Source organism: Prunus dulcis, chromosome 1, assembly GCF_902201215.1.
Source record: "Prunus dulcis chromosome 1, ALMONDv2, whole genome shotgun sequence".
NCBI lineage: Eukaryota > Viridiplantae > Streptophyta > Magnoliopsida > Rosales > Rosaceae > Prunus > Prunus dulcis.
Genome location: NC_047650.1, coordinates 29490796 through 29502826, shown reverse-complemented (window position 1 = coordinate 29502826; position 12031 = coordinate 29490796). Strand labels below are relative to the sequence as shown.

Sequence of the window (12031 nt, the reverse complement as noted above, 5' to 3'; positions counted from 1 at the left end):
GCGGATGATAAAAGATGGCAACTGCTGCTGCTGCTGAAGCAGTCTGTGTCTAAAACTTTAACCCATTTTTACCCTCTTGCAGGAAGGATCAAAGGCCACCTTTCCATAGATTGCAACGACCAAGGAGCTTACTATGTTGAGGCCCGCACTAACTCCCATTTGAATCACTTTCTCAACAGTCCTCATTAATCTCAAAATTTCTTCCATCTCCAAGAACATGGAATGCTCCCACTCCAGGTGCTCCAGTTGCTATGATACAGGTCACCGTCTTTGCATGTGGTGGATTAGCCATTGCTGCCACCGTTTCTAACATGCTTCTGGATGCTCCTGGATGGGGCTTCGCTCAGTGTCTTTCTCAAAGCTTGGGAGGCCATGGCTCGTCATGATCATCATCATCAGACTCAACCTGAATCCAAATATAATAATTATGATCCGATAATAGAAGAGTTGGATACAGGAAGGGAGAAATCCGTGGTCAAGGTGATTATATAGACAACTTGTGCTTATATTCAAATGTGAAAGCCTATACCTAGCTGTAGCCTGTAGTTCAAATGAACACGAAACCGAGAGACACAAATACAGAAAGACAATGACTTCCAAATGAGTCAATGTAGTCGGACTCTTCAGATGTAGAGCTTGCCGAAGCAACAACAACAACAACAACAGCGCTGATATATCTATCAGCATTGAGCAAGCTACAACTCAACTCAAACACAAGTTTGGTGTCAGAATAAGCAGGGTAATGGCCATTTCCATACATGATCGCAGGCTCCATGTCCATGAGATGGTTTCAAATCTCAATATCAAGCTACAACTCAACTCAAACACAAGTTTGGTGTCAGAATAAGCAGGGTAATGGCCATTTCCATACATGATCGCAGGCTCCATGTCCATGAGATGGTTTCAAATCTCAATATCTAAAGAATAAATTGAGTTAGATACTTTGGAAATCTAGCAAGAGTGCTAATAACTCTAATATCAACACAAAACATCCAATTTCAAATCTAAAATTGAAAATGCAATGATCCTACCTACCCTTATCTGCAGCAGCAACGACACTCAAATTTAAAACCAGTTCAGTTGGCCTTGCCTTGCTTGCAGTGGTATTTAGAAAGAACAGAAAGATAGAACCTCAAGTTTCTCTTTGGGGAGGCGACACGTAGATTTGAAGGAATAGCGCTCCTTATGGGGCTCGTTGAATTGAGCTCGCAAAGCGACTGTTGCAGAGAAACCCTAAGCCTGACGGACAGCAAGCAAGAGCAACCAAGGGTGAGGGGGAGAGGAGGGGTTTAAAAAGTTTAAAGGCGAAGCATTTTTATACTGCGAGTGCGAGATTTTGGAAAATCCAACTTCATCAAGTGGTTCCGCAAGAAGCACGCCCGAGTACAAAAGGAATCTTATAAAGCTTACGTGGCAGGTGAAGGATTGATATCCCTGTTCCGGAAAACAGAGGATAGGCCCTCCTCCGTTTAGTGTACTTGCTTACTATCATGTATGTCTTGTTGGCTGGCTATTGTTCTTCTTCGCCTTCCCTCCACTAAAACTATCCCCAGAGCCAGAGCCAGAAACGAAACCGATAAAATAGTATGCTAGTTGGTTGGGGTTGTCTGGCTTAACACAGAGACAGACAGATATTAGATAGTCTCTCAGTAAAGCAAGCAATCAGTCAAATATTATCAACAAACAAACATGCTTCTTCTTCCGGTTCCAGTACCAGGGTCGACTCGCTTCCCTTCCTTTCAATTGGCTTCTCCAATACTCATCCGCCACCACCACCACCACCACCACCACCACCACCACCATATGTTCCATTTGTGGTCTCTGTCCGCCACCACAGCCGCTGCCGTTACCAACTCATCCCAAGCCCATCTACCCCCAATTCCATCCTCAACCTCAACCTCAAACTCAAGACGGCGCTCTTTTGACGACGACCAAGCTGCCGTTTCCCGCTATGATTTCAGCCCCCTCCTCACCTTCCTCGCCGCCAAGTCAATGTCAATGTCATCTTCCGCCTCCTCCCCAACCTCACTCGACCCAGCCGAGTTCCAGCTGGCCGAGTCGTACCGGGCCGTGCCCGCCCCACTCTGGCACTCCCTCCTCAAATCTCTCTGCTCCTCCTCCTCCTCCGACATACAACTAGCCTACGCCGTCGTTTCCTGGCTCCAAAAGCACAACCTCTGCTTCTCCTACGAACTCCTCTACTCCATCCTCATCCACGCCCTCGGCCGCTCCGAGAAACTCTACGAGGCTTTCTTGCTCTCCCACCGACAATCCTTAACACCGCTCACCTACAATGCTCTCATCGGCGCTTGTGCCCGCAATGGCGACCTCGAGAAGGCCCTCCATTTGATGTCCCGCATGCGCCAAGACGGTTATCGCTCCGACTTCGTCAATTACAGCTTGATCATTCAATCCCTCTCCCGCTCCAACAAGATTGATTCCCCCATTATGCTCAAGCTCTACCGGGAGATTGAGTCCGAGAGCATTGAGATTGATGGCCAGCTCTACAACGACATCATTGCTGGTTTCGCAAAAGCCGGTGAGCCCACGCAGGCTATGCATCTGCTCGCCATGGTCCAGGCCACTGGCTTGAGCCCCAAAACCGCCACTCTGGTTGCCCTCATCTCCGCCCTGGGGAATTGCGGTAGGGTGGTTGAAGCCGAAGCTATCTTCGAGGAGATGAAAGAAGGAGGATTGCAGCCCAGGACCAGGGCTTACAATGCCCTGCTCAAAGGCTATGTAAAGGCTGCTCAATTGAAAGACGCCGAATCCATCGTGTCTCAGATGGAGAAGAGCGGCATTTCACCCGATGAGCACACATACAGCCTGCTCATTGATGCCTATGCGAATGCGGGGAGGTGGGAAAGCGCAAGAATTGTGCTGAAAGAGATGGAAGCCAGCAATGTGCAGCCTAATTCCTATGTTTTCAGTAGGATCTTAGCGAGCTACCGTGATAGAGGAGAGTGGCAAAAGTCGTTCCAAGTATTGAGGGAGATGAAGAGCAGCGGGGTAAGACCCGACAGGCATTTTTACAATGTCATGATTGACACATTTGGAAAGTCCAACTGTCTTGATCATGTTATGGCTACCTTTGAAAGGATGCTATCTGAGGGAATTCAACCCGACACCGTCACCTGGAATACGCTTATAGATTGTCATTGCAAGTCAGGCCACCATAAAAGGGCAGAGGAATTATTTGAGGAAATGCACCAAAGTGGCTGTGCCCCTTGCGCCACCACCTATAACATCATGATAAATTCCTTTGGGGAGCAGCAGAGATGGGTTGAGGTGAAGGGCTTGTTGGGGAAGATGCAGGCTCAGGGTTTACTGCCCAACATAGTTACCTATACCACCCTAGTTGATATTTATGGAAAGTCGGGGAGATTTAATGATGCAATAGAGTGCTTGGAGGTCATGAAGTCTGCAGGCTTGAAACCATCCCCGACTATGTACAATGCCTTAATTAATGCCTATGCACAAAGAGTAAGTTGTATTCTCTACACTTCTGACACACCTTATGTAATTTTATTATGCACCCTCCTCACTTGAGTTACATTACACTTGCTGGCATTTCTCAGAATGTAGAATACTGGAATATGTTAAGCATATAACCATCTTATCCTAGGTGATTTTAACTTCACTTTTCCCTTGCATTATACAATTAACCTTTCTTCTTCTTCTTTTTTTCTTTCTGAAAAAACATTATTCTGTGAATTGAAACCATCATATGGCAAATTTTTTATTCAGTGTCATATCTATTCATAATGACATGACCAGCTTCAAGTGGATTCGAGAAAGTTGCACTCCCTCAGTTTTTAGCTTTGACACAATCTCAAACCTGTCCTCAGTACTACCACTGACGAAGTTCAAAAATATTGCTGAATATACCATTTATTTACTTATATTTGGACTGCTGAAGCTTTAGATAGGCTGATTAATTTCCAACCAAAAGGCTTTTCTCATTACTTCAGTTCAAACTACCGTTTTATCTTTCTATTTGGATCTCTATTCTCTGATAATGAATTGGATAGTCTTATCATGAGTGTGATGGTTGAGCCTTTTTTTGATCTTCCATGTGAATGTTTGACAGGGTTTGTCTGAGCAAGCACTGAATGCATTTAGGGTCATGAGAACAGATGGCTTAAAACCCAGTCTCTTAGCTCTCAATTCATTAATCAATGCATTTGGTGAAGATAGAAGGGATGCTGAGGCCTTTTCTGTGTTGCAGTACATGAAGGAAAATGTAAGTTAATTTCTAATGTTTTTCACAGTTTCTAATTTATTATTACTGCACAAAGTGGTACAATTGATCTTGCCATTTTATTACAATTCACTTGCTTCCTTATAACTGCAGGACCTGAAACCAGATGTAGTTACATACACTACACTTATGAAAACCCTTATCCGTGTTGATAAATTTTACAAGGTATATGAATCTTGCATAATGTCCTTTATCATAGATGACCTCTGCATTTTGTATGCATAATAGGCCTTCAGCTTTTGTGGTGCCTCCATTTCTTATTGCATTAATATAAAGTTTTAATTGTACATATTGCCATGTGACTTATATACGTGTTAGATAATTCCAGTATCTGAGGATGTTTGGTATATTTCAACATAGGTTGCGTTGTTTGATTTCAGGTTCCAGCTGTGTACGAAGAAATGATTCTGTCTAGATGCACTCCAGATAGGAAAGCCAGGGCAATGTTGCGGTCTGCTCTGAAATACATGAAACAGACACTCAGATGATGAATGATATGATTTGAGTCGTATCGTGTAGCCAATTACTTGTGTTCACCTAATCATGCTTGATCTAGTCAGGTCTCATATGAAGGTTAGGCCCAAACTGTATATTGACATATTTTTTTCTTCCTTCAGTAGTTTAGGGTCTAATAGGAAGGTTAGGCCAAAGCCGCGTATTTACACGCAAGCATGAATTTAAGTTTCACGAATGTCAGCATCTCCAAACATTTCTTTTTTCCTTCTGTCTGATGATTTTGCAGGAACCATGATTTAGGCTGGCCATCATGCAATGGAATTCAACCTCAAGGACGATCATGTTCCAGAGTTTGGGAAGAAAGAGACCTGCCACACCCTCTTAACAAACACGAGAACAGTTGAAGAAACAACCCCCTTCCCCTCAATATAATCATAGGTTAAGCACCAGATAAAATTGTTGCTTGTATCTTGTAAAAATTTGCCAATTACTTTTTTTCATAAAGTGGAATGTAATTATAAAGCTAAATCGGCTTATATTTTTTTTCTTCATGTCTTTATAGGAAGAGCGTGATTATTTGGGCAGCATTTTGTTTTCCACTTTTTTTTTCTGTCTGCAAAGAGATGTGCATTATATTTTAGTCCGGTGTTATGATATGCAAAATTAAGACATCCGAAGACTCGGTAAGCAAATACATTGATGCTTCACTTGAAAAGAATATGATGAGTTTTACAGAGTAAACAATTACACTATTGAGTTAAAAAAATTGTTCGTATTGTGTGTACTTGTACATATAAAAATTTGAAGAGACATCCTATCTCAAAAATTTGGCACATCTTATTTTTCCCATTCTTCCCATGACGACTAGGAACAGGTAAATCAAAATTCACTTCAAATTATGGACCTCAATTTCTTGCTGCTCATGGTGTTTCACAATCACTATTGGAAACAAATGGAGAAGTGGTGGAACGTGCGGAACCACATCCGATTGGTCCAGTGCGGGAGGAAGCTGCTGACGCCGGGTTGTTTCTCAATATCAGAGTGCAATAGCAGAAACAATTGGTCTAGCACACTTGCCTTTTGAAATTCTGGAACAGAACATGAACAATAACAGGACGGAAGATAACAAGAAGAGCCTGAAATATGTTCTTATCTCCTGCATTCCTAATTCAAGCACCTCCATCTTCTTTCCATATCTGCTACTCCTCTCAACTAAGTACCCGTCAAGATACTCATCTATGGATACCCACTTGTCTAAGGTCGGCACAGAAGTCTTGGAATAATTTTCACCAAGCTGGTTTGGCCCCAATTTAAAAATTGTGAAAAATGCTGCAGACCATTCATTGAGAACTCTCTGAAAGAGAAAATTTTACACTGTTAAACATTAACTGTTGGATCATTTAGACTCCATTTCATTAACTGTTGGTTCTGTATATGCTGAAACTTAAAAGATGAACCAAAAAACTAACATACATTGAAGGTACCAAAGTCAGTGGGATTGAACATTTTGAAGCAATCTCTTGATGATGCTGCTCCATCTCCATATATCTTAGTCAAAATGAAAAAGGATGCAGATTTGTCTTAGTCAAGTTTTCTTCGAGATCATAAATTTGAAGGAAAAAGAGGGATAATTTGACAAACCTCAAAGGTGAAAGCCATTGGCACCCTTACAATATCAAACATATAATCAGTTGCTGTCCCGTGTGCCAGATACCTACAATTAAGACGTATTAAAACTTAATGGAAAAACTTACAATAAGCATTTTAAAATAGTGAGCTTTAAATCCTTTAAACTCTGGCTCATGAGTTGAGGTGTAAAGATTAATGAGCCAACTAAACTACTTAAAATTTTAGACCCAGCAGGGCTTTAGCCTTGCAGTCCAACTACCCCTATGCCCTCACGAGTGCCAAATTTCCTCTGTAAAACCCTCTAGACCTCATCCTCCAGCACAATTCAATTGGTTATTGAGGCTAGCATCCCCGCCATGTAATCAATCATATTGGGCAAGCAAAAAACAGAAGATATCATTGGTAATAATAACAACGAACAGCTGAACAATAATAGTGACCGTTAGTAATACTAACCCAACAGAACCTCCACCAGACCCAATCATGCAACGCCTTTGGCAATGCAGATGGTTGAGTTCCTCAAGCAATGACTTCATCTGGTGCGAGGAAACTCCATCAGGGGTTGTGTTCTTATGGTCATATGGCATAAATAGAGCCTAAAAAACCAGAAGCTATATAAGAAATGTGCCATATGCAGAGTACACAAACCCTAAATTGAAAATTAAACAAAAATTAAGGGTAACTACCTTTAATGGTGATTGGTAAAAGAATATAAAACTGTATACACTGTAAGTGACAAAATCGTAGGTGACATTGCCACTTTTGTAAAACAGAAGTGCTTTAATCAGAAATTTCCAGAAATTGTGAATATGACTTCGGAGTCAACAGTAGAGAATAATAACTGAAAGTTTGTCTGACATACCTCCATTCCAGAGTGTATATTAACCCATATGTGTGGATCAAATGACATGGCAACTTTCCGCATTATCTGAGTTTCAGGTTCGCTGAAAGGGGCAGTTCCAGGATTTTCCTCATATGGATCATAATCCTGTGATAGAAAAACAACATAAAAATGAAAGAAAGAAGAGTCCTAAGCACAAAATAGCACAAGAAACGAAATGACAGTTGAATATTTAATTTAAAGAGGGAAAGCAGGAACAATGAATGAGACTACAGCTTCATCTAATGATATGTTATATATTACGTGCACTGCTATATAATGGTAAACAAGGTCCACCTAAAGAAGACAATTAAAAGATGAAATAAACAAGCAACATGATAAATGCGGTATAGCATGAATAAGAAAATAAGACTATCATGCGTGATTAACCTTCTCCTTTTTGCCCCAATCTACGCTCCAATTACGGTTGAGATCAACTCCTCTCCCTGTCACAAGATGCAAACTTAAACACAATATACACACACACATACATAATACATGCTAGAAGAATATTCACACGTGAGTGCAGAAAGTTGGTCTAGGAACAGGAGTAAAAGTATGGACTACTGGAAAATGGGGTAATTTATACAATTGCCATGCTATCCTTGCTTTTAAAATCTATTATTAGTTCCGTTTAAATAATAGGGGAACATTTGATATTGCATATATGTTGATTGACAAAGAGGATTCTATTTATAATAGAGTGTGTGTATAAATATGTATATTTCAAAATCCACAAAATCAACTGCTTTACCATTTCTCCTCTCACAGAGATCTCCTGCTTCAACAATTCTGCGGCCATTTATGTTTTCCATAGGAACCATCTGACATAAAATTAGATATCAGAACTCAAAAAATACCAAAGTTCTTCAAATATCTCCAATGAAATAGCTCATCAGAATTGAAGAGGAAAGTATTTCAAGCCCTGGGGCATCAGGTTCTAATGATGAGTACTATAGATCAAGTGTACCAGTTGTAAACCCCCTAACAAATAATATAATATTCTCAAGAGCAATGCATGCAGAAGGATCCACGAGAAACATGGAAACAAATCATCTCCATATAAGGAGTTGCCAACTTGTAAGTTTGAGTTCATATACTCACACTACAGGTAAACAGCAGAGGGCATAAAAATATTGCTCATAATTTCTGAAGAAATGCCAGATAGATTGAAGTGAAAGCCAGATACTTGAAGTGGAAGAAGATGAAGATATGAGAAGGAGGTGCCTATCCATTATTTCAAATTCTAGTGGCCCTAATATTTCTAGCTCATGTTGTAGTATGCTGCTTAGATGGATGAAGCAAAAGCAGAAGCGTTTACATAAACAGTTGACATCATCTGGTAAAAGCAAATTGCATCTACATTAATAATTATTAGGGAAAGAGACTTGCAGCACATTATCATAAAGTTACCTTTATTAAGAGTTTGTCAAGGGTATGGTCTAAGGAGGCTGGGTCCAGGTTGGGTAGAAACTGTTCTTTACTCAAGATTGAAAGGATTCGCAAAGCAAGCTCAGATGTAATGAGCTCCCTTCCATGCTGTCCAAAACTCTGGAAGACAAGGAATCATCTGTCAAAAACACCAGCCATTACCAATCTGAGATTATCTATACACTAAAAAACAGATTATAAATATTCTGTAATTCATTACTACAGTTTGATATAGTGTTGAAGTACATGGAAATCCCTGCCTTTGTTTAACTTGAAAAATCAAAGAACATTAAGGCCTATAAACAGCCAACCCTGAATGCAAAATCTAATTAAAAGGAATCCAACGCATAAAAATACATTAAAAACTTACAAGAAGGATCCGAAACTTTGGCCTGTCATCAGTCTCTTGCCTTCTCCGGCAATAGGTAACTACTGCGATCTCAGCAGAGTAGCCCTTGTTTCGAGATTTAATTGTATCGAACTGTCATTAACATCAAAGTTTTAGGAAACTAAATGAATATCAGGAAAACAATAAACCGGCAAAGGCAACCTACAGTGAGCCGGTCTGGGTGACGAAAGACCAAAGCTTTTATTTCTTCCATCAAATCCCCACTGCAGACCAATAAAAGGAAAGTTTGATTGTTATATATATATATATGATGTTTTCAAGGTTAAATAAACTGATAAATTCATAACAAGTTGACATCAAGTAAACCAAAGATATGAAATGTTAGTGAATAGCCAGAACAAGGTTCAGGCATTCAGTTCCCTACAATTTCTGAGCAACCAACCACAGAGTCAGTCAGTATCAGCCCTAATTCCTTCCACGAAGAAAACAAGAAATGAAAGAAATAAACAGAAAACCCATTTTAAGATTCAAAGAAAAATCAATGAATCTGTTACTTCCAATTCAGCGCAACTCAGAGGAGCCAGATTAATTCAGGCAAAAAAGACATATGGGAAGTGCAAAAAGATCGGAACACAGTAAAAAATAGAATAAGGGAAAGAAAAATTGTTGATAAAGAGAGTAGACGTCACCTGGAATGGTAGAGATTACGATTAATGGGCGTGAAAGAAGAGTGGGTGAGATTAGTATTGCCATGAACGACCACGAAACCTTGCAACCAAGCAAAGAAACACAAACTGATGGATAAGGGAGAGGAGAGGAGAAGGAGATGAGCCATGCCAGAGCCAGTCAGACCAACACAAGAAGAAGAAGAAGAAATGAAGGAAAAAGTTGATCTCTTCTAGTTTAGTTTTTTTTTCTTGTCGTTGAGTTTTCATTATTCCATTTTCAAGCTGTGTGGCAAAAGAAGAGAAGGGAAGAGGGTTAACTCTTCTTCTGTCAGTTTGTCCTCTTCTTCCAACTTCCACGTTCAACGGTCTTGATAGCTTCGCTTATTATTTCTTTTTCTTTTTTTCCCTTTAAATTATTATTTACGCAAGGTATACATCGATCGACTTCATTTTCTGAATTCAGTCAGTCAGACACTCGTTACATTTTTTAATTGGTCCTCAAGAGCAAGAAGACCGGCCCTTGGCTGGTTTCGATCCACTGTGGATCGTCCCACAACAAGGAGATCAGTTAGATTTGAATTGACCCGAAAAATCAACAGTTGTTTTTTATTTTTATTTTTTAAAATTAAATTATTGTCTGCCTTTTTCGTTAAATGTTGCATACATACCTTGAAGACAATATCTCTCACACACGCGCGAGCGCGCACACACATATATATAATACTATTTAGAAACATAAAATTGAGCACAATAGCAAATTATTTATTTATTTTAATTTATTTTTTTAGGATATTTTCTATTGAAAGAGACGATAACGTATTAAACTCACACACACAACACGGATGCTAAGACTCAAACCCAGGACCTTGCCTGAGGGAGTAAATACTCCAAACCACTACACTAGTGGGTCATTTGCAATAGCAAATTATTTTAAGTAGCGGCTGATGTGGTCATGTCATATCAATTAATGAATATTATTATGTGTGTTTTATTTTTATTTATTTATTTATTTATCATAATTATTATAAACAAAAAAATAAAAGTGAAATAAAATTCTTTTTTTTCTCCAATAAATATTTTGTGTTAAGGATTAATTACATACGGTAGAGGTCTTTTTATTCTAACAGCCTGACGAATGGGCTTGGGCTGCCGAAAAAAAGAAACATGTGAAGTTGCCCCTATGTCTGAGTTTAAGAATCAGGCCCCAAGAGTATTTCGAAAGGGGAGCTGAGCCTTAGGAAACAATTTGGTTTTCTTTATCAATGAAGCCAACAGTCGCTTACAGATAAATTCTTGGCTTGGCATGAGAAGCTTGAGGCATGGGAGCTGAGCATTCATGAGTTTAGCATGAGAGAGAGAAAGAGCTGCGATTTCCAAAAGAGAAGATGGGAGGAGATTGAGGAATATGGCTCGAAATTGCAGGGGTTTTAGGGATGAGAGATGATAATTGCTCTCTGGACGTTGTTTATGGAAAGAGATGAAGAAGATGGAAGCATGAGTGACTTTAGCATATTTCCAGCAGATTGACGAAAGCTTCGTCAAGCTCCTAAGTGATTTGACAAAAGAGAAAATGGGAAGCAATGGAAGAACAAGGCTTGAAATGGAATGGTTCCAGAGATGAGAGATGATGCTTGCTTTCTCTGGATGTGGGTTTTGAAAGAGAGAAATGAGGAAGATGGAAGAACAAAGCATGAAATTGAAGGGTTCTAGAGGGGATGCTTGCCTTCAATGAATTCTCATGGTTGCTGGGAGGCTTGCAGCGACCAAGGTGAGTTGTTTTTGCTGGGTAGAAAGTGCTTCCTTTTATAGGCGCTGAAACCTTAATTTTGTCAAGCCACCCTCTCCCATTTTCCTTCACTTTCTTCCATTCCACCTTATTTGGTGAAACTTCTATAGCCTGAGCATGTAGGCATGAAGCTTTTTGGAGTTCCAAGGTCCTCAAGCAACTGGACTTCTCCATGTGGGTGAGGAGCCACCCACTTTTGTTTCTTGTTTTCTCACCAAAGCTTGAAGAGGAAAGAATAGGTAAGGGTGCTTGGTCAAAAAGGTGATCGGCACATGGGTTTGCTTGGTTTTGGTAGTTTGGCTGCGATCTAGTTTTAACAGAGATGCACGACGTTGGATATTTTATAAGGTGTTGGGCTGGGCTGTTTTGTTTCCAGGGGCTTGTGAGTTCCATTTTTTGTCAAACTGCTGGAAGCTTTGGCTGATGTGGGATTTTTATGGGCTATTAGGTTTTCTTAAGGTGATGGGCTACTAGGTTTTCTCTCATGCTTATCTATATGTTTGGGCTCAAGGAATGGGCTTGAGTTTTGGTGCTCCCAAGTAGCCCAAAACTTCCACTCCTTAGACCATCA

At 40.1% G+C, this 12031-nt stretch overlaps 2 protein-coding genes across 4 annotated transcripts; one reads left to right on the top strand and one right to left on the bottom strand.

Moving 5' to 3' along the window:
* Positions 1-1343: 1343 nt before the first annotated feature.
* Positions 1344-5307, top strand: LOC117624307 (pentatricopeptide repeat-containing protein At5g42310, chloroplastic). Of its 3 annotated transcripts, none has more exons than XM_034355481.1 (5): positions 1344-3483; positions 4091-4243; positions 4355-4426; positions 4642-4834; positions 5018-5307. In XM_034355481.1, the coding sequence occupies exons 1-4, from the start codon at positions 1690-1692 to the stop codon at positions 4747-4749; spliced, it is 2127 nt and encodes a 708-aa protein (XP_034211372.1). In that variant the 5' UTR covers positions 1344-1689; the 3' UTR covers positions 4750-4834; positions 5018-5307. The 3 variants fall into 3 exon arrangements, with proteins under 3 accessions (XP_034211372.1, XP_034211363.1, XP_034211376.1); XM_034355472.1 differs by having other exon boundaries at positions 5004-5307; XM_034355485.1 differs by lacking the exon at positions 4355-4426 and having other exon boundaries at positions 5004-5307.
* A 79-nt stretch (positions 5308-5386) lies between these two features.
* LOC117624325 (carboxypeptidase A6) lies at positions 5387-10006 on the bottom strand. Its single transcript, XM_034355493.1, has 11 exons — positions 9696-10006; positions 9212-9269; positions 9028-9138; positions 8640-8777; positions 7981-8050; positions 7617-7672; positions 7209-7334; positions 6803-6942; positions 6359-6431; positions 6191-6265; positions 5387-6071 (listed from the first exon to the last, which is right to left on the bottom strand). The coding sequence occupies exons 1-11, from the start codon at positions 9839-9841 to the stop codon at positions 5754-5756; spliced, it is 1311 nt and encodes a 436-aa protein (XP_034211384.1). The 5' UTR covers positions 9842-10006; the 3' UTR covers positions 5387-5753.
* Between the last annotated feature and the right edge of the window lie 2025 nt (positions 10007-12031).